Consider the following 25,378-nt stretch of genomic DNA (forward strand, 5'->3'; position numbering starts at 1 on the left):
TCATGGAAAGACGCATTAAGTTTAAAAGGACATTAGAGGCTGCTATGGTGCCCTATAAAGAGACCGTTGTACTGTATGTGGGAACACGTGGGACCTGTTGTACTGTATGTGGACACACGTGGACGACGTGCAACGACGAGGCTGAGCTGTGGTGGAGTTGAACCAACACACGGACGTCCATCTCACGTGGAGGACGCTTCCACGCCCCGTGCAACCCACAGGGAGTCCAGAGTCGTCGTCCTCGCTAGGAGAACTCCTCCATTGTCACAGTGACACAACACGTGTCGTCGTGGGAAGCTTCACCGCCAACAGACTCATCCATGATCTAAACCCCCTTCTAGCCTCTCCCACGTTCCTGCAACAATCCTCCCTCTCTGCCAACCCGCCTCGTCTTCGTCACCAAGCGCCTTCTCCCTTGACCCCCATTGAACCTCAGCCTTGCAGCTACTGGAAGTATAATTATTAAATACTGTGTTCTTCTTACAGTATCCTCACACAAACACCGCAACAGTCGCCACATGACCGAGTCGCCCTTGAAGAGGAGCTTCTTGGCTCATCTGGGCTTCATCTGGGACACATTGTATTTTATTATATTATTTTATTTATGTTATTTCTTCTATTATTTATTATTATTTATTTTCATTATTTCTTTTTTACCTACGTGACTTTACCGAAAAAAACCTAAGAGTATACACAATTATCAGTATACACATTGTTCACTTTTATCTTGAACGTGAAACTTCACAAACTCGCGCCTTCTCAGCCAATTGACCAATCCGCGCGTGTTTAGATTTCGTGCTATGGACACGCGCGGGTTTGTATTCCGTAGACCGGTGTGGCATCGGCGATTACATTTCGCACATTGGATAAGCGCCGCGACGGTTCGGCATGGAGAGGAGGAGAGCGTCGCCGCTTCGCGACTAAGACGCGTCGGCACCGTCCGCCTCGCACAGCAAACACAAACACAGAAGATCACGGGGATAAACACACCAGCGACGCGAAATGTCGAGGCACAGGAGCGTGCGGGGATACAACTACGACGAGGGTGAGGGCATAGAGGCGGCGAGGCCTGGGCCTGGCTAGCGGCGGCCCCTCGGCAGGGCCTGAACCAGCGGAACATCAACATCGCTCATCCTCACTTTGATAGCAGCAGCAGCAGCATCATCATTATCATCATCACCAGCGTCACAGCAACATCACTTCAGCAACGCCGTCGACAACATAACTTTAATGTAGCCGGCGGCATCGTCTCACGAACGTCACTTCCAACATCGTCAACATCACTGCGACAGCCACATCATCGTCACTTCAACATCTCCCGTCGAAATCATCGTCCGCGTCGTCAGTATATTGCATCAACATCATCGTAGCTTTAGCAGCATCATCATCAGCAGCAGCAGTTTCACAATTCACAATAAAGGATGTTTTGGGTGAGATCACGTAAATATAAATGTGACGTTAAACCCGCCGACACAGCCAATTAGGTTTGTTTCGTTAAACGTGCCAATTAGTTATGACTTTAGCACACCGGTGTGTTGGCTAGTAAACACACGGATTTACGATCTGCTGTAGTGACCGATTGGAACGTTTTGTTTACGTGACAAACCTTACTAATTGGCCCTGTCGGGTGGTGGCGAGTTTCACAATCGCCAGTGATAATGGGCATCAGCAGAACATTACAATCAAACAACATCATCAGCAGCAGTGGCATCAACATCGCTGGCATCACGATTATCGACGGCATCAAATTCATCAGCGACACAAACATTAGCATAAGAATACTCATCAACAGCAGGAACATCGCAATCGCCTTCACAAATCATAACTACCAATATAAAAAGCATAGTTTATCATCTGCATTGTCAACATTACAATTTACCATTCTCAACACTGCCATCTGTTGTAGGAAAAAGCATGATATTTACAAACGACCATTTGGCATCATGGTTATTTGCACAGAAACATTGTCACCAGTCTTCTTTATACCTTACAATCCACCGTCTTCACATAAACTAGAGAATACAAAAAGTATACTTGGTATGTGATAGGGCTTCCTAGTTTTTTGTGTCGTGACCTTGGTTGTTTGACCGATGTGTTCTTGCTGATGTATTGCAGATTTTGAGGAGGATGACCTATACGGACAATCCGTGGAAGACGATTATGGAGTTTCACCGGCAACAGGTATCTTTTTTACATTTTACTGATCAGAAATTTCCGCGACCTCTGACATGGAATGTAAACTGTATATAGATGTCAAAGAAGAGCATGACTGGTGCATTTTATTGCGAGTTTAAATTCTCAATATTCAGCTCTTCCTCACTCTGAGGTCCACACAATGTACACCACTTTTTGGGCCTTCAACACCAGTTCACATAGACTGGGCCCCCATTATCGACGTGGAATTTCCAGGACTTGTTCAGAGTTACGAGAAGAAAGCACTTTGCCCATGGTTGTCTGAGCAGAGGCACGTTTCTCATTATTGTCATGGTAAATTATATTAACAAAATTTACGAACATCTCTTACATTTTCTTTACTGTCTTACCATAATTACACGTTCATAATCGTAACCAATCTTATTTTGCAGCTGCCCAGTTCATGTACCAGAGGGCTGATTTCCAGTTGGCAAATTTCGTGGATGAGCCACTGAAAGAAGAAGATGAAGAAGGTGAAGAACAACCACCTGCAAACTCCAACACACTGGGTCTCAGCGACATAGACAAAGGTACAGGACCACTAACTGTTCGTCTTGTGATTGGGTATTCTGTGCTGCCAGAAGGGTCGTTTACATTTAGCTCCTCACCCTGTGGCAGGGGAAGCATAATATTGGGCCAGTGAGATGTGGGCACACCCCGGTGACGGGGTGGAACTGGGAGATAGGGAGTGGTAGTATGTGCTAACGACCACATGACGTAATTTGCTCTTTGTTAAATATTTGGCTGTAATTTTGGGTAGAGGACCTTCATGGTCTCAAGTATATGCTTTACTGCTCCAGTCTGCTTCCCACTGCAGCAACAAAACATTACTGTAAAATCGAATTTCAACACAACAGATATAAAATGTGTACTGGTACAATATTCATGTTTTTGTCACCTCTGTGCTGGCTTTAAAACATTTACATTTTATTGACTTTTGACCATGATGTTGGTGGTGTTTCTCCCTAGCACGCTTGCACTCTTGCCTTGAGGAGATGAGGAACATTGCCGGGGATGCATTCCCTGAGCCAGTGATGGTGCAGGCGGTTTTGAACAGCAACTTTGAGATGGAGAAAGCCCTGGATTCCCTGTTTTTGCAAAGTGACAAAACACGTCCAGAAGTGAAAGAACAAAGGCTTCCTAGGTCTTCAAGAGGTGAGAATGGCTTGTAAATTAAATCTCAAGGTTATTTAGGCAGAATATATTTGCGTAGAGGTTTTTGAAGTATAATGCAGCTCAGTTTTGTTTGGTTATAGCTGATTTCCTAAGGAAAGTATAGCATCAAATGTGGCATAGACCCATAATCCATTGCTATTGCGGCAGGGTTTCGTGTATCATGATTATTTGTGAAACTCACAAAACCACTGAGCTGAGGTGGCCAGGAGATGGCAGTACAGCCATTTGTAATGAACCTATCAATTTGAATCTTTGTTATCCCCTTTGTGGGCTCGTTCTAGATAAGACAGTTTCCTTCCACATTACAACATTAATCAGCCGAACATTCAATTTTGGGAACCTCTGAAAAAGAGATTTGAGACTCAGTGGAAATGTTCATTTCATGTACAATAACATGAAGTCATGATAAACCAATTTAAAGTAGTGCATTTCGTTTGGAATGTATACCTTTTTAATTCAATCTAATACAATCAGCATTAGAGGTATTTTACTGGAAAAGGGTTATTTCAGGGTTTTTTTTGTGCCCGTACAAGTTGAATATTGATGGGAATCCATTGCAATGTAACAAAACATGCTCACAATGTTTGTTATAAATGAATGTTTTTTATTTGAAGCAAAACATTGTACCATAATATACCCGCAATATTTTCTTTTGATGTTTTTGTCTTTTACATTTTTAACAAAATGCCATTTTCATTTTCTCTTTCCACCAACCCCATCATCTTTCCTTCATGTGTTGCTGTCTGGCTGTCGTGATTGGTCTTCGACAATTGTCATTTGGCTCTCGTAAGGTAAGAAGCCATATCTGTACAATTACCAGCTTGTATTGGAATTGACAGCAATGACACACCTGGTTCACTAGGAATGCACCTTCCACCTCAGTCGTCTGACTTGAGTTGCACTTGTTCAGTTAAAGTAGACAAATCCCATGCTTTAAGTTCCATACAATATTCACCTAATCCATCGATGTGCGGGCAATCTTTAGATTTACGCCACCTTCTGTCAGAAACTTACAATCCAGAAATAACAGGGACTGAGCAATCTGAAGAGTTAAAGCAAATTTCAAAGGAATCAAATAAAATCAGTAGCCTATCGCTTTCATCCCTGTTAAATGATGAACAGCTTTTGCAAAATGCTACATCATTCCACAATAAGAAAGTTGACAATTGCTCAGAAAAAAACTTAAATTCTTCTTTCAAATCTTTACCATCAAATACTCAAAATATGTCTTTAGCTGAACTTGCAAAGGGACCCTTAGCTAGTGGAACTGAGGTAATGTCTTTGGAAAAGGGTTCTTGGTCTCCTTTCAGTACATCAGGAGGCCTCTTGCTGTCTGCACTCGCCAACAATGTCCACAGCCCTTCCTTGACACAGCCGGTGGCCATCGGAACTATTAGGTCTAGCCAAAAATATCACAACGCCCATGTGTTGTCCCAGAGTTTAGAATCAAATTCCTCAGATGTTATGTCCATTGGCCTAGAAAAGCTTATGCAACCTGCCGATGGCATGGGATCTTCTGAGAGTAGTTTCAGTTCATCTCCATGCCTCGGAGGGGTCAATTTGGGAAGTTTTCTACTCGACACACCAAGTCTTGCATCTCTGATTAACAAACAGGAACAAGCATCGCCTCCACAGATACAAAGCAGTACATCATCAGTGAGCAATGCCAGTGGTACTGGCATGAACAGCTTGTCAATCGGATCTTTATCTTTGGCCGATCTTGCCAAGCGGCATAATGAAAATGCCACAAAGTCTCTTTCATCTTCACCTCGTTTGCGAGATTTGGCTCCAGGTTTCTCAAATGTAATGTCTGACTCAGCCTTGGCTGTTGATCTTAACAAATGTGGGCATCCATCTCAAGAGTCAATTTCAGCATCAGCCTTAAAACCTAAATCAATTAAAGCTGTGCACAATTCAACTTATCCACTTAATGTAAATTTAGAGAACGTGCAACCATATTCGGATGTTAAACAAAACATGCTCTGCAATGCTGTTTCCACTAAGATTATATTACATGAGGCAAAAAACATAAAGCAGCAAACAGTGGGTAGTCGCTCCCAGAAAATATCGAGAACCAACAGAACACAGCTGTTCAAGAATCCCTCCGGCCTTGCTATGGCTCTTTGTTTCCAGCCACCAAACCAGTTACTGAGAGATAAAAGTAAAATCCGTTTTCGAGTGTTTGAGTATGAGAGGCAGGCTAAACATGTGCATGTTAAAGAAGAAGAAGATCCACTCGCAGAAGTTAAGTTCTTTAACTTTGATGTTCCATCGCCAGATGATGTTGTGAAAAGCCTCCAGAAGAATGCATTTACTCGAGGAGAGGTGGTGTAATATCATGCTAATGCTGGTACTCCTGGTTAGCTTTCTTTGACAAACTAACGTGGCTTTTAATAGTATGCCATACAAATGATTAAATATAGTTTGTGAATATTTAAATAATTTATTTGACAGCTTGAGTAACCTTTTTATAATCGTACATTGAACGTTATTTTTTATTTTGCCTGGAAAGGCCCGCTGAGCTCCATGTAGCTCTTTTAAAGAAGCGACCCGGCCACAAATTATAGCTCAAAGAAGTGGCTTTTAACGTGGAAATGTATAGCAGCCAAATACTCATCCTAAACACATAGTGAGTGGAGGGAAAAACCGTAGGACCCAAAGAAAATCCACGTGACTTCCGGGAGAACATACATGGGTCAGGGTCGGGATTCAACCCATGACCTCCTGCACACTATTCAAGGTAGTTAACACCTCGCCACCACGGCGCTCAAGTGAGCACAATTCCCAAAAGAACAACTACAATTCATGCTTGGTGTATCTATTCAAATATTTTATAAAAGTCATTGATGGACTGCCTAAACTCAGGTTTTGGATAAGTCCAGTATTAAAAGTTTTAAGTGGGGATTGGTAGCTCTGCTGGCAAAAAAAGTTTCTCATCACTGCATTTAGATGAACGTGGTAGTTGATATCCTGTATTTGCGTGTAATTGCCAATGTATTAAAACAAATTCCAAAAACATTGGCAACTGCATGTAGAGATGAGAATACAGAAATATTTAGAGTGTACCAAAAAGTAATGTTTGATCGAATGTAAGCCAGGCACAAATCCTGTCTTTCAATGTACAGGGGGAAATTATTGGATAAATAGAGCAACATACACCAGCACCCTTCAGGATTTCCACTTTTAAGTGACATGCTTCTTTGTGCTAATCTAAATGTATTGTCTTATTATTTTTTAGGTGTCGTTGCAATGCTTATACTAATATACCTTCATTTATTATGCACTGATAGGTGGCAGTTGTAAACTATTATATAATTGGAAATAAATCTATCAGACCACCTGCACAAAGGTGGTATTTTAGTTACCTTAATGTACGTGCATATTGATTGACCACACAATAATTAATCTTCGTAGTATGTGTTTAAGGCTGTCATGAACATTAATAACCTCAAAACATACATCAGCAAGTTTAATCTAGAGTCGTTAGGCACGTGTGGAATTTTAGTGTCTTTATACATTTTAGAATGCATTTTTTAAAGTTATTGGTAAAAATAAGCAAAAAAAGCAAAAAGGTTCATAGTATGTACATTAACTTTTTTAACCCCCATTCTGTGGCAGTTAGTGAAGAAACTTATTTAAATCGAGTGTAGGTATAAGTATACACTCTTTATTTTAGTAAATAAACCTGGGCAAGTTATATGAAATACATTTTAAATGAGCAAAGTTAATTTAGTGAGCTCTGCATTTTCATATTTTGGTAGTTTCCTTGAAAAAAAACTGTAGTTTTTTAATCATTAATACAAGAAGTTGGAAATAAAAACCCAATTTTAAACATTTAATAAAAAAAATATCTGACAGTTGGTGTAGCTCACAACGATGTGGTGGATGTATATTTGAATTACAGTAGTAATACTTTTAGGAAACCTTCTTTTCCTCTAGCAGGCAATGCTACACGACTGCAGTGGTTTGGAAGCAAACTTAGATTGTTTCTTAATACATTATTTCATCATTGACCAATTATATGCTACTATTATAATACACAAAAGCCTTTTTGAAAATACTACATTGCTATAATAGTGTTTTATCAACCACAGCAAACCATCCTTACCAAAACACTAAAATCTACTGAGTTGAAAACATAGATTGGTATTTAATGACCAATATTTTTCAACGTCCTGTTATTATTAAATTATGACAGTACTGTACTGAAAACTTTTAACTGCACCTCTAAAAATGTATTTTGGTTTGTTAAATCATCCAGTTTCTCGTCATGTGGTTAGAACAAATGGTTTGGTGTTTGTATGCTTGGCATGTATACAGATATACAGAACGGTAATTAAGAAGAATCACTGACAAAGCCATCATGAATCTGTTAATGTTAGAAATGACTCTTGTGTAATCTTGTTAAATGTAGTGCTTTAGGATAGTATTGTGAGCTCTGCCAAACATATTTTGTTTTAATGCAATGTATAAATATTTGTAATTCTATCAATTATGAGAAGTACTTTTGTAAAGCTACAGTTCTTCAGTGCATGGGTTTTGATTCTTACTTGTCGAAAGCTCCTTTCAACTCAGGTTTGTGTGTCCTCGTGTGTGGGTCTGAGGAAAGGCATTTTATCAATATGTGAATTGAAGCCGAAATGTTTAAAGTGCAGCTCTGTGATATTTTATATATATTGTGGGTTTTTAGATTGTATTGATGCTTCAGTATTTTTTATTATGTTATAACTTATATGTGTATTCGTGTCACTGTCATGGCTCGCTTCTGGCTGTTTTATACCTTTTAATTCAAAATACTAGTTGAGCAAAACTTCACCAAGGCTCGGCTCAATATTCTTGATGTTTAGTGGATCTTTAATTTACTTTTGTAATCATATGTATAATTTTCTTGCAGTACTGTTATTTAAAAGTAATGGGATTTGATTGAGTGGCTTTTGTAACATTGTTTTAATAAAGACTGCAGTTGATATTACAACATTTAAATATGCTTGTGTTACTGCAAGCATGTATGTAGTTGGCTGGGTAATCCTGGGAAAAATTATAATCTCATAATCAGAAAGCTGTGGCTTTAAAACTTGGTTTGGGTCGACTCAGCCCAACGTCTGTCATGGGTGAAGAAATAAGTACCACTTTGACTTTGTGAGAAGTCAGCAGTGGTTATTTATATGGAGAATGGCCCATGCGCTGGTAATGGAATATTGACGCCACTGGCTGAGGGCCACCAACAGAGATGAGTACTGCCCCATTGCTCACTTTAATATGCCTGGGCATTACAACAGTGCATGTGGATGTACTGTACACTGAAAATAATTTCTACTCAATAAGAGAATGTGTACATAAGGTGCGGGGATCCTTTTCCTTACCGAGGGCTGAAATAGGCCTTAAAAATACCCTGACTAGGCCACCCATTAGCCAACTCAGGCCACAACACTCCATTGTTATACGTGGATGGTATCAATATTTTTTTAAAATAATAATTTCCCTGAGTTGTGAAAATAGTTTTGGGCTGCATAATGGCCTTGAATTCTGGAACCATTAAGTCAGTAATTCCCTGTTTTTATAAAGCCAAGCTGCTTTCAGCTGGTTTAAAAGTTGATTTGGTAACAACATACAACTAGCATTTGTAAAAAAAAACTGCAGAAAAGACAAAGAAGCTAATGCTGAGCAGAGATATCTGTATGTCAACCATTGCTGTAATGGTGTACTGCAATGCACAGGGAGGGTGGGTTTTTTCGTGTAGCCTTGTTGAAATATGTTTGGGTAATGTAAAATCAAAAAAATTCTGGCCAACGGATACCGGAGAGTGTGCTGCCATCCAGGCTTTCAGATTCCCTTGGCATGCGGAGGTCCGTAGACTAACATAGACCAGGGGGCATGCACCCCCCAGCCTTGTGAATGAAGAGGCGAGGGGACTCCAGCGAGGCTGTGATGTCATCAGAGGAAGTTCTGGCACTGGGCATCAGTCACGTGACCAATGTTTAAAATATGTTTTTTTTCCAATCGTGAAATAAACTCCCTTACCTGTCTCTCAATCTCACCGGTCCGCTTCTGATACACAACCTGGGTTTGTATCTGCAAACATGTTGTTCATTTAATTTGTAGGTTTCGCTTTGTCAATTGGGCTTATCAAAATGACAAGGCTTTAGAAAGTGAAAGTAGAGTGCATATTTATTATGTCAGTGAGTTTTAAAATACATTATTTAGTTGTTTACTTAATTAAAAGTGACCCTCGTATCTCGTTAAGTTGGATTTATTTTCGTAAACGGTGGTTGTCCTCACGGAGAAACTGCCCTCCGCCACTTGAACGTGGAAATGTACAGCACTGGCTCAAAGCCACTAATTGGAATAAGCACTGCCCCAATGGAGATGCTAATAATTTTAACATTAGCAAAAATAGCTATGCTAATGATATTGTTTCAATCTACATTTTGCGTGGCAGCAGGGAAAAGAGGGGAGGCATCATCTGTCTCCAAAGCAGAGTCTGACATTGTACCAAAAGTTGCAAAGATGACAATATCAGGAAAACAGACCATTGGATTTGATGCCTCAATTGGCAGGTATGTGTGTTACTTTAGATACATTTGCATTTTACTATTTTACGTAGAAAATTTTACAGTGGTTTTTATCATTTTCAACATGTGTTACATGCAATGCATTAACAACTACAATTTTTAATTCACAGTCCAAATGGCCAGATTTCAAATACCTCGAATAAGGAGTCCCATTCCGAATCCGTTCAAAGCACTTTGTCTTCAGCGATGTGCACAAAGCAAACGCTGCTTTCTGAAGGTCCCACGTTGGTGTCAAATCAGAAACTGTCTCCTAAGCCCCCTGCCAAAGTGGGTCTACACACAGAAGACACACCCACTGGGACAGGGACTCCTGGCAAGCAGGCCGGAAAGAACCGTACAAAGCTTGATGTGAAGTCTGAGCTTGAGAAGAGACAGGGTGGCAAGCAGCTCATCAACCTCGTCGTAATAGGTAACACGCACCGGCGAATCGAATCATAACAATGCGAATTAGATAGAAACATTATTGGGCAAGGCAACGAGAGGGTATCTTATGAACAGACTGGCCCCTGCCATGTGAAAATATGGAAATGTACACCAATATGGTTGTCCATTGCCCCTTTTCGCTTGAGCAGGAAGCACCAACTTTGTTCGAAATTTAGATCCCCAACATGTAATACCTGGCAAATTGGGTTGTAAAACAACCCATGTGAGATAGGCAACGTAATATTGTTTTATCTGTTGGGTCTATAAAATGATGTTGCGAATAACACATTCATTTAGAAAGGGCAATGTTTTACATAGTTTCCTTGCTCTTTGGTTCTTTCGTTAAAGTCAGGTACCAAAAGAACCAAAGAGTATGGATTCCAGCAGTCACGAAAGCTTCAAATCATAGTTTCCTTGGTTAAAGTGTTGTTGATATTAATTTACATATACGGTAGTAATGCGTTAACCAGTGCAATCTTTTTCGTGTGCAGGCCATGTTGATGCTGGTAAGAGCACATTAATGGGGCACCTTCTGTATCTGCTTGGAAATGTCAACAAGCGGGCAATGCACAAGTATGAGCAGGAGTCGAAAAAAGCTGGCAAGGCCTCCTTTGCCTACGCTTGGGTTTTGGATGAAACTGGCGAGGAGCGCGAAAGGTCGCAGCATTTCACCTCCACAACTCCACACTGCCACAGCATGCAAGACATCGTTTTTTACCATCCTTGACTGTTCGTCTGCATTTTTTGAAGGCACATTTGTTTATTCAAGGAAACATTTTTTGTTTCATTCGGGGAGAACTCAAGAGAGCAGGGTAGTCTCATCTTTCAAAAGTGGTCTGCGTAACAGTTGCTGAGCACAGGTCCAAAGGTCCAAAACGTCAAGCAACCAAAGTTGTAATCAGAGGATGTATAAAAAAAACATCGTACTGCTTATGAATACCATTATTTTGGAATTGTGAAACATTTTATTGTAAAACAACTGTTCTTCACTATTTTAGAGTCTAAATATTTAGTGAAGCGGTAATAGTAGGGTCTAGTTTGAGCCACTTGCCCAGCTGGCTACACTAGAGCAGGACGTGCCAATAAAGTAATTTGTGCTGGAAATAGTTTTGCTTGTAAGTTGAGTCTCTCGCAGTGACCACAGGTGAAGCTGGCACACTGCCTAAACCCAAATTGACTCCTGTGAAGTCAGACGTAAAGGATCTCACTGTTGGCTCATCATTAAATGTCATTCAATCAATGACCTCGGTTTAGAACTAAGTTATAGCCCATTGAGACCAAAGTCACTTTAGCATGGGAGGCAAGACCTGATGCCGAGACAAGGAGGAAAAGTCCACAGTGCAAAGATGGAATGAAGCGACGTAAAGTTTAAAAATTTAAAGGAGCATGCGCAATTATTCCAATTAAATTCCGTACACAGTAACAGAAAATATGATGAATAGTAAAAATCACAATAAACAATGTATTGTTATTTGAAGATGAATTTGGTGAATTTAGAAGATAAATATTGACAGTTTATTTGCAGTCATGCTAATGTGCGCATGAACAACCATGAACGGTAGTATAATGACCTTTCCCACTTCATAAATTTGAATAACAAATACATAAGTTCACAAGAACATTTTCTACAGTTATAAGGTGTCAATGTTATGAATTACGTAAATAGTAATGCATTTAATAATCGGTTTAAAACTGAAGTTTTGTCTGTTTTCATTGTAGAGGTGTGACAATGGATGTAGGCCGAACCAAGTTTGAAAGTAAAACGAAGCTGGTGACACTAATGGATGCCCCCGGGCACAAGGACTTCATCCCAAACATGATCACGGGAGCTGCCCAGGTACAAATGCCCTATCCTTTTTCCTATAACATATTAAATGTCTGCTGGACTCAGGCTGTTACTAGGCCATTCACACGTTGACTTTTCAATGTGATGTTCAAACTGGGCCCACAAAATAATTAGCTTGTCAGACTCCCGTGCTCTGGAGACGCACGTAATATGCAATAAGTATTTATGTTAAACTTCTTCGCACCGTACGAAGCCACCTGTGCTAATTGGAGGTGCAAATAGTGTTGACTATTCCCTGGCCACCCTGGGAGACCCATTATGTCAGGCACCACCAGCCCAGCTCTGCTCCCATGATAACTGGTTGTGAAGATGTGTGTTCACCAGTTCTCCTTGGCTAACATTGCGTAGAGGTTGGTGTGACATGGGGTCACCGCGTGCACGTGTTGTGTGTGACAGGCGGACGTCGCTCTGCTGGTGGTTGATTCGATCACGGGCGAGTTCGAGGCCGGCTTCGAGGCGGGAGGGCAAACGAGGGAGCACGCTCTGCTCGTGCGGTCGCTGGGAGTCACCCAGCTAGCTGTCGCGATCAACAAGATGGACATGGTAAGCGGAGCAGCATGATAGAAACCATTTGTGTCGCTTCACCTGAGAGTTTGAATTGAGCTTTTCATTCATATTGCTCCATTTGAAAACGTGAGGTGTAATTTACTTCCATGACCAATGACACTTTTGTCACGAATTTTTTTCAGTTATTTGTCAAAAGATCTATAAGGAAATAAAATAATGTACTTATCAATGACGCAAATGTTATCATTTATGTGTGCTTGGTCGCTTATGCCTGTAAACCAGTAACTTGAAGGGTAGGTTAGATTATTGAGAGATCACTATGAGAGATGACCAGGAGATGGCAGCACAACAAATGGGTTTCTTAAACATTTAACTCTGCTGTGTTATCCACTCACATGGCTAGATTTGCATCTGGCACTATGGCTTTGCATTTTTCTCCCTTAAATTTGGTCAAAAATAGACAAAAAAAGGAGGGAGAAGCGAGCCAGTGTTGAGTACGGGAGCAAGTGGCATTGTTTCCCAAACTCAGCGGCTCCCCCATCAACCATCAATCAGCGCACAGCTGCGCAGAATGCACGTAGAGAGGAGCGTGAGTCGCGCGTGGCGTTTGGAGTCTGGGAAAGCCCCGGTGTGCGCACCACAACACCACCTTCGCAACTCCCGCTCAACCGATGCTGCTGCGAAGCACACCCCCCATGCTTTCCGAAGTTTTGGTCGTAAAAATACTGTGCAGTTGCAAATCCGAGCAGACCAAGGATCAGGTGAATGTCGAATCGGCCTCTAGTGCTGTTGATAACATTGTATCCCTGTGAATTCGTTTATTTCTAGCTGAATTGGTCAAAGGAGAGGTTTGAAGAAATCACGAGCAAACTGGGACAGTTTCTCAAACAAGCTGGTTTTAAGGTAAGATGATTAAACGTTTCAATGTTGTGTTGCAATGGCAATTGCAGGGCTGTGCGAGTTATTTCCAAGATGATTGGAGGTCACCACTTGCATGCTACAGCATTGCAGTATCATCTTTCAGTGAGAGCCCCTCATCGGATGCTTCAGTCTAAGGTCCAAATGTAGATAGAATCACGTGTGTGATGCAGCTTGCTTATTTTAAATAAAACAGGTATAGCTGTATGGTATTCTGGAGGGAATGCATAAAATACATTGAAACTCTGATGGATTTTCAGCGTCCAAATTAAAAGTTTATCGTAAAATGTAATACTATAATTAGTATTGGTAGGATACTGAATGATGGAAACATTTAATTTTGCAGCAAAAGATGACACAGGAAATAATGTGCATTTTGGAATATTGTGCAAATGTACAACTTGTAAACATTATTATTGTAACACTTTTAGGAATTGAAATTTTCATAAGATTGTCACAACAGATAGGCAGGCTTGCTGTGCACTGGGCTGCCCCAACCGTCTGATCATGTGATCACCATTCACACGTGCAGGAGTCCGAAGTGACTTACATCCCGACCAGCGGACTCTCGGGGGAGAATCTCGCAATGAGAAGCAAAGAGGAGAAGCTTACAAGCTGGTACAGCGGACCCTGCCTGCTCGATTGCATAGGTAATGGCCATGTCAGTGTTCACGTTTATACACAGGGATTTTCATGTCTGTGGTGGTGATTTCACTTCACGCTCATTAGTAGTGTGTCCCGCAATCCTGCTTACACTGTTGGTTCTAATAGTCGTTTATTCATCTCGAAAAACCTCATGAATGATCTGCATTGGGATGTTTGAGTGGTATTTTTAAGATGTGTGCTTTTATTGTGGAACTAAACCATTATAAATGGAGAAAGAAAACCCATGCAGTATGGGATGCCATTTACAATTCATATGGACTGGTGAGGTACCAACTTGCTTACTGATATACTGATATTTGCTGGTGACATTGAATCCCATTAGATCAGAAGTGTCACAGCACATTGTAATCTCTGTGTGATCCATCAACCCAGTCTAATAAGTGTTGAATTTCAGGTATGTGCTACCATGCCCAGACATGCCTGGAAGTTTACAGTTTAAAACATCAATGCAATACATGATTATACTTCGTAATTACTATTTACTCAACTTATAAATCTCTTCTAGAAGCTTTTAAAAGTATTTAATGTCATTCAAGCTAAGTTTGTACCTTATTTATTAACTTCTCCTGACAAAGTGATAGATAATTATTATAATCCACATTCATTAATTCATAGACGAAAAGAGATTTAATCTAATTTAGTGACATTTTGGACAATCCAGTGTGGTGGTAAGGTATTGAAGGATGTATCATTTGATGTTCACTCGCACAAGAAAAGTGTTGTTTAACCAGTGGAGAACTCAATAAGCCATATAGAATGGCCAAGAATCGTCAAAATAACAAAAAGGAATCGAATAAGTACAACCACGTTAGAGGAGAAATCAAGGATTCTGCATCAATATTTAGAAACATAAAATGTCCTGAAACATACGTTGCCTCAGTGAGATGACGTCAAGCATCGTACAGAATTAGGTAATCATAGCACTGCTAGTTAAATAGGATGAGATATGTGTCACGTCCAGAAGAAATAGCCCCTCTCGGCAAACAATAACGAACTTTGTTTTGTTTTGTTCCCAGATGCTTTCCGCCCCCCTCAGCGGCCTGTGGATAAGCCCTGCAGGCTCTGTGTCTCTGACGTGTTCAAAGGTCTGATTCACACCCCTTTAGGGTTTAAGATCTGAACCGTAAAATTCATCAAAGCATCTGATTTATGTGGCATGTTGTATTTGTAGCCAGGTGTCACTGCAGATAAACCGCTTGACTGTGAGGACGTTGTGAGTTCATGTATTGCAACTGGGGCTCGACGCAGCCATCGTGCCTTGTCGGTTGTTCCATTGAACTATCACTTTGTGAGATGCCAACAATGGTCATCCTAATGATAAACTCCCCCCTCCCCCCACCCACATTTGGAATATGTAATTGCCATCACTGGTTTAGTGTCCCCAAAGGATAAGAACACTGCCATTTGTTCGTTTGAGCAAGGTGACACTTAGGCTTTGACATGACCTGCCTGTTTATTTTGTTGCATCTGAATACCTGAAATGTGTCTGTTGTGTTTAGACTTGCGTTTGCTGTCTGTCTTTACCAGACGTGGGTGCAGGGTTTTCTGTTGCTGGGAAGGTCGAGGCGGGCTATCTGCAGACTGGCGATAGGCTGGTCGTTATGCCAGCTAACGAAATGTGCACAGTAAAAGGTAAACTAAATATGAACAATAGCATCAGTGAAGTCACATCACTGCTGTTTTTGCAGTCACATGTGTAATTTCATAATAAGATATGCATGTGATATGGCACATATTTGACACGTATACAAGGCTCTCACAAAATATTCTTTTTGCAATAGTTTTTGTTTAAGTATTGAGTGTATGTCACTGAAAATGTTAGTAATGTCACACTGCTGCAACTTGATTTTTAAGCTGGCTCATTCCAGGATAATTGTTTACACCAAACCAGATGTGTCAGCTGTGAATAATCATGTTGTACATGTTGGAGACCATATGTTGCTACATCAGCAGTATGTCCTTTCTCATCTCACTTTCCGGTAACAACAAAGCACTTATAATTCCGGGCCGTCTAATTCACTTGTACTTTATTTAGCACCTGCACAGCCTAATGCAGTTTCGTGGAGGGGCAGGTGGTTTTTTTTGGCTAGGTGAATAGCCACCCACCTTCCAAACCCACACGTGTGTGCAGTAGCAGTACAGACAATGGCCAGGGGCTTGCCAGAACCCCTGCACGGTGAGCAAAAACAATCGGCTGCTAAAGTGTGCTGACAGAGTGAAGAACCTTTGTTTGCCTCTGTTCTTGGTGCGCCGGCGTCTCACGACAGGTGTTGCTTATTGCAGGCATCACGCTACACGACGAGCCCATGGACTGGGCAGCTGCAGGCGATCACGTCACCCTTAACGTGACGGGCATGGACATGATCAAAGTCGGGTATGGCTGCGTCGCCATAATTACAGCGCTTTCGTGCTTTTCTTTCGGGAATAAACACCCAAGATATATGTGTAGATTTACAAAAAATAGTCTGCATGGCAGTAACAGATTTCCATGTAAATTAGCAGAAAAATGGTAAACTTAACTGGTTACTCATGTAATTAATAACTTATTTAAAAATATATGTACATATATAATATTTATGTTGACTATAACTATGAATGATCAAAAAATATTTTTGTTTGAAGCAGATTGTAATGGGTAAATGATACTCAAAATGTTTTGCAGTGTGTGGCTCTGCGTAACACAGTCCTACAGCATGTGAGTGGTTGTGCAGTTATCCGAATTTCTTGTCCTTGGCACCGCAGACTGTGACCTGGTGCTGCAGCTGGAAGGGCAGCTCTGTAAAGTGGTTCCGCTGTTGACATGCAAGGTTATATGAAGGGTTTATTGCTGTATCTGTACCGATAAACTTACAAACGCTTGCTTGTTGCTCTATCCTATTCCCTCTCGTCCCTACAGCGTTGGTAGCGTGGTGTGCGACCCAAAAGAGCCAATCAGGGCGAGCACTCGCGTGCGCGCCCGCATCCTCATCTTCAACATTGACCTGCCCATCACCAGAGGCTTCCCTGTGAGAGCAACAGCTGAGTGTGTCCTTAGCTGCAGTCTTACAGCAGCTGTCAGTGTCGTGGTCAAACACTGAGGTGGCTCAGTGGTAGAGTGAGCGGCTCACTCTCGAAAGGTTGAAAGTTTAATCGTACTTGGGGGTTGACTCGGCTCATCATCCTTCTGTGGTTGATAAAATGAAAACCACTTTGTGGAGAAGTCAACAGTGTTCTCTGCATATAATCATCCCGTCATAGGATTGTAGAATTTATACCCCAAAGTGTATTTGAGCACGAAATTACTTTGACTATTTAACATAGGTTATGTTTTGATAATATACCCGAGTGTCTCAGGGATAAATTAATCCAAATTGCATTGACATAAAACGATACATTTGTATTGACCTCGCATATGTATGTTGAACTTCTTTCGCACCGTAAAGAGCCATCCATGCTGATAGGACTGCAAATCAATATTTGTGTTGCTTTATGTTGAATGGTAGTGTCTCTAATGGCTGCAGTGGCAACAAACTGAGAGAAAGTGATACAGGAAAAGAGAAATAGACGAGAGACAGAGAAGGATGGGACACAGTGAGACATGGATACACATGCGGAGTCGTGGCATGCTAATTTCGCACTGTATACATGTCAACACCAATGCTCGACTTGGTGATCCAGTGAAAGGGGAATGTTTACAATGATGTGAACAGCAGAGTTTGCTGTGGCATGATTAGCCTAACCGGGCTGTGGGCACAGGGGTGCACTTGTATCCATCAAGAGAATTGTTGGCGCAGGTTAAATGGCGCAGGGTCTCGTGATTTGCCTGACTGCTGTGGGCGCAGGGCAAAGGTGCCCTTGGATCAATCACTGGGTGGGAAATGTGCTGCTGACCCAGCCTTTGTAGAAGCTTGACGTCACTCGGGCTCTCTCGCAGGTTGTTGTCTTCACCCGTTAAGAGGAATGGCCTCTTTCTCTTGCCAGGTGTTGTTGCACTACCAGACTGTCAGCGAGCCTGCTGTTATCAAGAAGCTCATCAGTGTTCTCCACAAGAGCACAGGGGAGGTCGTGAAGACCAAACCCAGGTGGGAGCACGTTTCATTTGAATTGGACAGGAAGCTCATCATTTAGAATTTTGTCAATTACGAGAATCGGATTAAAACATGAGCAACTTCACTTTGCTCCTTGTATAATACATTTAAGTGGCTAAGTAACTGACATGTTTTATTTTTTTACAATGTGTTGTCTGGCTTTCAAGAAGACAACATTTTTTTGTCTTTATGTTTATACTTCAAGATTAGCATTATTACATAACTAATGCCTTTGTTTTACACTTAAATCTCTTCCGAGCTTAACAAGCTGTACTTTTAATAATTAACAATTAAAGTAGTTGCGTTGATTTTCATCATAACTCTTTTCCCGGTGATCTTCATTAAGGATTTAGTCTCGTGTGATATGATGCTATCTGGCCATGTGGCTCAGCGGTAGAGCGAGCGGCTTGCAATCAGAAGGTTACGTGTTCAAATCCTGGTTGTCCTCTGGAAAGACTTTCTGGTGGCCTAAGAATGTGGAATTTTTGCCACTAGCTCACGGCTGTACACGAGATGCGCAGCACCTCAATGCTTATCTGAGCGAGAAATCACTTTGACCGTTGATAGGATGCTAATAATGCTGATTGTACTGTTCCCTGCGTGACGTGATATTGGACGCTGCCGCACTTCTTAGATGCCTTCAAAAGGGCCAGAACGCCATGGTGGAGCTGCAGATGCAGCGGCCTGTGTGCCTGGAGCGCTACAAGGATTTTCGCGAGCTCGGCCGCTTCATGCTGCGCTACAGCGGCTCCACCATCGCCGCTGGCGTCGTCACCGAGGTGAGATATAGGCCAGCAGCTGGCGCCCTTGCTCTGCTGATAATAAAAGCCTCCACATATGGAGGTGATGGGATTTACCAAGAATATGTCAGTGCGTGGTGAAGCCGTGAGCTACAGGGAAGCAGAGCACGGCCTGTGCATCTTGCAGATTAAATTGCTTGTGATACGTACATGAAATAAAAAACATGTCAAGTTCATATTTCTGTATTGTGTATAAATTATATCATTTGAGGATTCTGTATTCATATAATATTTTTTTCGACATGCACAACACAGGCAAACGTTAGTTGATTTGTGGATTAAATCATGGCCTTGAATCATGGCAAACCATTAAAGCGCTAGAAGTGGTAAAATGGTTCGGGCTGGTAGGGGTATGCATACATCTGATCGTTATGGTAAAAGGGTACATGACAAGCAAAAGGTCGTGAACCACTGATGTCGAGCAATGGACCGATAGCACATTACTGTTCACGTTTCTACATTAAATATATGATTGAATGTACCAAATATTAGCATGAGTGTGTTAATAGTATATGTAGTTCGAATGCAGTATCATGGGCTCAAGTTGCCTGTGGTGTTAGTGTAGATGGCTTTTGTAGTCAGTGAATGATAAATATGTTTTAAAGTGTTGATATGATTTGATAACAAATCAGACTAAGTGTTAAATTATTGCCTATTCATATTGTTGATATTGTGCACGTATAATACCGCTTTGTATTGCTATACGTATATGCTTGTCTGTCTGCACACTGGAGGTTAAAACAAACACCGCAGTTTACACAACACCTCCATACAAATCTATTGATGTTTTTCAATTTTCTTAGCAAATAGTATATTTATATTGTAATGTCTGTTTTCTTTTTCAGATCAAAGATTGACCAGAATGCGTTTGAGAGAGCTATGTTGCTGTGTTTTCAACATCTTGCCAAACCCAGTTGCTCTTCATTTTCCTTTTGAAGTAGTAAAACCACAACAGCTGCTGTATAAAGACCTCTGTTCTACACAAATAGAATTCAGCGACATGCCATTATTATGTTAAATATCTTGTCCATCTGTACTTACATACCAAATTGTAAAGTAATATATTGAACCCAACAGATTTAATGTTTGAATTATATCAACAATGGCTAGTTGAAAAACAGTAGTTTTTTTACCTTGATGGGTATTAATTTGGCCTCTTATGTTTTAATGTGCATACTATTACGTATGTTGCAACATTTCCCTGATGCAAACGATCATTGGAGGCAAGAACATTGTGCTTCCTCTAATCATGACGACTCTGAGCACACAACGGGCTGCATGGCATCAATAAACAGTGGCTCTTTGCCAGCACTCGCTTCCTTGAGACTTCTCATTTTCTTAACGTGTGAACACAAGACGTACGAATTAACTGCACAGTTGCGTTCCACTCACATGGAAAAGTGAAGTTCCTGTTTTCTTGGTGTAAAAGTCAATTGCTAAAAACCCCATTCTAATCTGTTAATATTTAAAGGTTGTTCAGGGTCCCCTCTTCTCTGCATTTATGCCTATTCCATGACTATACCTATTGAATAGAATGCATTTATGATCTCCGTCGAGAAACCAGCGAATATTTCAACTGGCAGTGCTTCGATTTAACAAGCAAATTAAAACCAGGAGTCATGACCTAGAAAATGACAAACTTTAACTTATCATGGCACCCTACCACACAGTTGAAATGTTACGGCTAATGCTATGTTTATATGTGGAACTTCTTTCGCACCGTACGTAGCCAGCCGTGCTAATCGGGAGGTGCGGGGAGGTTGGTTAACACACTACACAATGCTGCTCTAGGGCGTTGCGCCCACTGTAGGTGGACATTCCTTTGTCTTGTGGGGAGAACCTGGCTTGCCTTCACACAAGCCAAAGTGAAATATTAAAATACCTCGCCTGCTACAAGTAATTACATTACTGAAGTATATAGCAGCTGCAATGCAATTGCAAAAGTAAAACTGCTTAAAATACATTTAAGGAAATAGCTTCACCGTTTCAATATTTCAGAGGTGTTGGCGTATATTTCCGAATACAATTTTTGACAGTTACACACGATGATATTGTGGCATTTTGTTCTACCCATACTACATTTCCCAGCATAGCAAAAATATGAATTTGATAATAACATGTGCATTGTCGACATCCATAAAACTTCATCCATTTCATGTTGAGCCACTTCAATGTAAGGGCTATTTGTGTGGTTAAAAAGTGGTGGTAGTGCACGTGTGCTCGCGACGCACCCAGCTCCGGCTCTTCCCCACGCTGGGGAAAGGGGGAAGCTGGAGCACTGTGGACAGAGCCCTCCTTCAACTCGGTGGCACAATTAAACACGTGACATCTCAACTTGAAAATATTGCACCCAAAGATGTGACATTAAGCCATTTACGGGTTTAAAAAGTGGCGTTGCGTCATGCACGCTGTGTTTACCCTGCATACTTTTACACGCGTATTGATTATAGTGTAATGTTAGGTACTCGTCATCAGCCGTGCTAATCCACTGCTGGATGAAGGCCTCCACAATCTGTCGCCATCTTGTGCTTCTGCAACAACACGAATAGTATTGTGACTGAACTGTGGCTGTAATGCTTAATCTATTAATGAATTAATATCAAATAAGCTCACAATGAACGCTTTATTTAGCACGACTAAACTTGTTTCTATTCGTAAGCAGTTCTCGTGCCCACCTGCAGCCACTAGATGCCGCTACAATCACCAAAATAATCTCCTATGAAGCACAAAGGGGGGGGGGGGTCATTTGTTACATTGATCATATTCACTTTGAACACCCTAAACATATATGCAAAATGCCATACCATGCCAACCCATGAAGGTTACATATAATGTACATTTCTCAACAGATGTTCATACAGAATGACTGATGGAGGAAAATAATGAAGTGAATGTTTGTGAAGTGTAAGTTACTCTGCAGAGGTCATCGATCGCAATATGCTGGTCAAATTTTAATTTAATATAAATAACTTACAGCACGGCCAATCCACTGCTCGATGAAGGCCTCGTGCCGGGTCGATCATTGGGGTTGATCGACCATCCTTCGCCTGCCAGTACGGGTTGAAGTGCGGAGGCAGGATCAGTTCAGATATCACTCGACAGTGATGTCAGCTGTGGCCAGATAATTGATCGCTGGGTTCATAGCAGTGCTCTAACAACTGTGCCAAGGCTCCCCCCCCATGTGTAAGGCACAAGTAGTACATTCACAAGGTGCTGTGTTCAGCTGCTCCCCATGCACAATGCGACAACTCGATGTGATTGTCCAGCAGCTGAACACATACAAACACGGTTTTATTTTTGAAGCTGTTATTCCAATTATAGATAATTTATAGAGCAGGTGGGGTTGGATAGTTAAAAAAGTACAATGGGAAGATTGTATTGATATGGCAAACATGCTGTTTAGCCAACAGGCAAGCAGGTGAGCTGGCAGGTGGCGAGTCATGCAGGTTAATCAGGTGTCTTAACACTATTATCTTATGTCTTATCCCAGGAACACTATTGCAATTGTTATTTGAATTCTAAAACAATTGAAAGAATATGAATGTGAACTGATAACTGCACAGCATGTAAGAGTGTTAGGATATTTAAAGACGTAAAAAACTTGCCATAATTTGCCACGACATTTTTTGTTTGACCTGTCATTTGTTTAAACAAATATGCCCTGTAGATTGCATTACTGTCCCTTCTTGCGATGCTCCTGTCTGAAATAAGTGCTAATGGGAGTGTCGGCTTTGCCGGTCTTCCATCTACTCCCCCCACGGTTACAACAGCAGCATTGGCAAAAACAAGTGCACAAATTGCCAGGATTATTCACATGAATGTTGGTATATATTTACAGGACAATAGCCTGAGCGTTCCAATTAACTGCAAGTTTAGGGCAACCATTGGTATCAACGATCGATGATTGTTACCCTACCCTTTGGTTCTTTCGGTAAATTCACGGAGGTGAAAATAAAATAACTAAATCACGACGTTTCGGAGGCAACACAAGCTTCCGTCATCAGGTGTGTTGCCTCCGAAACGTCGCGATTTATTTTTGAAATTTTATTTTATTTTCACCAACGTGACTTTACCGAAAGAACCAAAGAGTATGGATCCTTGCAGTCACGAAAACTTCAAGTCTAGATTGTGACCCTGCCTCATGTGAAGCTAAAGAAGGTGAAGGTGTTGTCCTCAATCCACTGTTGCCAATAGGGCCTCCACTAAAATGAACTCGAGTGGTGTTTGGTCTACTCTTCCATTTTAGCCAGACTCATACAATGTAGGCTCCCTGTCTCATGCAGGCCTGCACAAATCATACTCAGGCCCGAAGCGCACCTGTGTATATTGAGCTTGATTTGAAAGTTTGTAAAAATCCACCCCCCCTTGAAAGTGAAATTGACACGATACTCGCCCACGATGACTCCGGTTCTGCTGTCAGAGAACCTGTAACAGTCTATCGATGTTTACGCTCCTGATACAAGCATGTAAGACGTGATTGTTTATCATGCTTGCAGATTACTTGCAATAGAACAAACAGGACAATACAACCGAGTCAATAATCTATTATTTAAAGTATTTCAATTATTATTCTGTTCGGCAAAGTCACGTAGATAGGTTCAAATTAATAAAATAAATAACAACTACGACGTTTCGATCACAACAAAAAGCGATCGTCATCAGGAGGCTGTTGATTTCTCACCAACACAGCCACCTCCACGCGCCGACCTCGACGTGGCGGCGGCTCTGCGATCTCCCATGAACACGCTAATCTCTCACATTAACATGCTAATCTCTCACATTAACATGCTAATATCCCACATTAACATGCTAATCTCTCACATGAACATGCTAATCTCTCACATTAACATGCTAATATCCCACATTAACATGCTAATCTCTCACATTGACATGCTAATAACCCACATTAACATGCTAATATCCCACATTAACACGCTAATCTCATGAACATGCTAATCTCTCACATGAACATGCTAATCTCTCACATTAACATGCTAATATCCCACATTATCATGCTAATATCCCACATTAACATGCTAATCTCTCATGAACATGCTAATCTCTCACATGAACATGCTAATCTCTCACATTAACATGCTAATATCCCACATTAACATGCTAATCTCTCACATGGACATGCTAATAACCCACATTAACATGCTAATATCCCACATTAACACGCTAATCTCATGAACATGCTAATCTCTCACATGAACATGCTAATCTCTCACATTAACATGCTAATATCCCACATTAACATGCTAATATCCCACATTAACATGCTAATCTCTCATGAACATGCTAATCTCTCACATGAACATGCTAATAACCCACATTGACATGCTAATATCCCACATTAACATGCTAATCTCTCACATGAACATGCTAATAACCCACATTAACATGCTAATATCCCACATTAACATGCTAATCTCATGAACATGCTAATCTCTCACATGAACATGCTAATCTCTCACATGAACATGCTAATATCCCACATTAACATGCTAATCTCTCATGAACATGCTAATCTATCCCATGAACACGCTAATCTCTCACATGAACATGCTAATCTCTCAAATGAACATGCTAATAACCCACATTAACATGCTAATATCCCACATTAACATGCTAATCTCATGAACATGCTAATCTCTCACATGAACATGCTAATCTCTCACATGAACATGCTAATATTCCACATTAACATGCTAATCTCTCATGAACATGCTAATCTCTCACATGAACATGCTAATCTCTCACATGAACATGCTAATTTTCCACATTAACATGCTAATCTCACATTAACATGCTAATCTCTCACATGAACATGCTAATCTCTCACATGAACATGCTAATCTCTCACATGCACATGCTAATATCCCACATTAACATGCTAATCTCTCACATGAACATGCTAATCTCTAACATGAACATGCTAATATCCCACATTAACATGCTAATATCCCACATTAACATGCTAATCTCTCATGAACATGCTAATCTCTCACATGAACATGCTAATATCCCACATTAACATGCTAATCTCTCGCATGAACATGCTAATCTCTCATGAACATGCTAATCTCTCACATGAACATGCTAATCTCTCACATGAACATGCTAATCTCTCGCATGAACATGCTAATCTCTCACATGAACATAACTAGCCCCGCCCACTTCATTTGTGACCTTGGACCACACCCATTT

At 41.0% G+C, this 25,378-nt stretch overlaps 1 protein-coding gene across 4 annotated transcripts; it reads left to right on the plus strand.

Moving 5' to 3' along the window:
• Nucleotides 1-842: 842 nt before the first annotated feature.
• HBS1L (HBS1 like translational GTPase) lies at nucleotides 843-20,484 on the plus strand. 4 transcript variants are annotated; one of them, XM_078593987.1, is made up of 18 exons: nucleotides 843-1,045; nucleotides 2,116-2,181; nucleotides 2,586-2,723; nucleotides 3,163-3,348; nucleotides 9,809-9,926; nucleotides 10,052-10,350; nucleotides 10,856-11,021; nucleotides 12,084-12,201; nucleotides 12,607-12,753; nucleotides 13,546-13,620; nucleotides 14,168-14,285; nucleotides 15,318-15,386; nucleotides 15,829-15,933; nucleotides 16,585-16,675; nucleotides 17,198-17,306; nucleotides 18,262-18,362; nucleotides 19,003-19,147; nucleotides 20,014-20,484. In XM_078593987.1, exons 1-18 carry the CDS (start codon nucleotides 1,003-1,005, stop codon nucleotides 20,023-20,025), a joined length of 2,106 nt encoding a protein of 701 aa, XP_078450113.1. In that variant the 5' UTR covers nucleotides 843-1,002; the 3' UTR covers nucleotides 20,026-20,484. The 4 variants fall into 4 exon arrangements, with proteins under 4 accessions (XP_078450113.1, XP_078450112.1, XP_078450114.1 ...); XM_078593986.1 differs by having other exon boundaries at nucleotides 851-1,045; nucleotides 9,812-9,926; XM_078593989.1 differs by lacking the exons at nucleotides 843-1,045; nucleotides 2,116-2,181; nucleotides 2,586-2,723; nucleotides 3,163-3,348 and adding an exon at nucleotides 5,919-6,109.
• Nucleotides 20,485-25,378: the final 4,894 nt, after the last annotated feature.

This window comes from Lampetra planeri, chromosome 5 (assembly GCF_965212315.1).
Source record: "Lampetra planeri chromosome 5, kcLamPlan1.2.h2, whole genome shotgun sequence".
Lineage (NCBI taxonomy): Eukaryota > Metazoa > Chordata > Hyperoartia > Petromyzontiformes > Petromyzontidae > Lampetra > Lampetra planeri.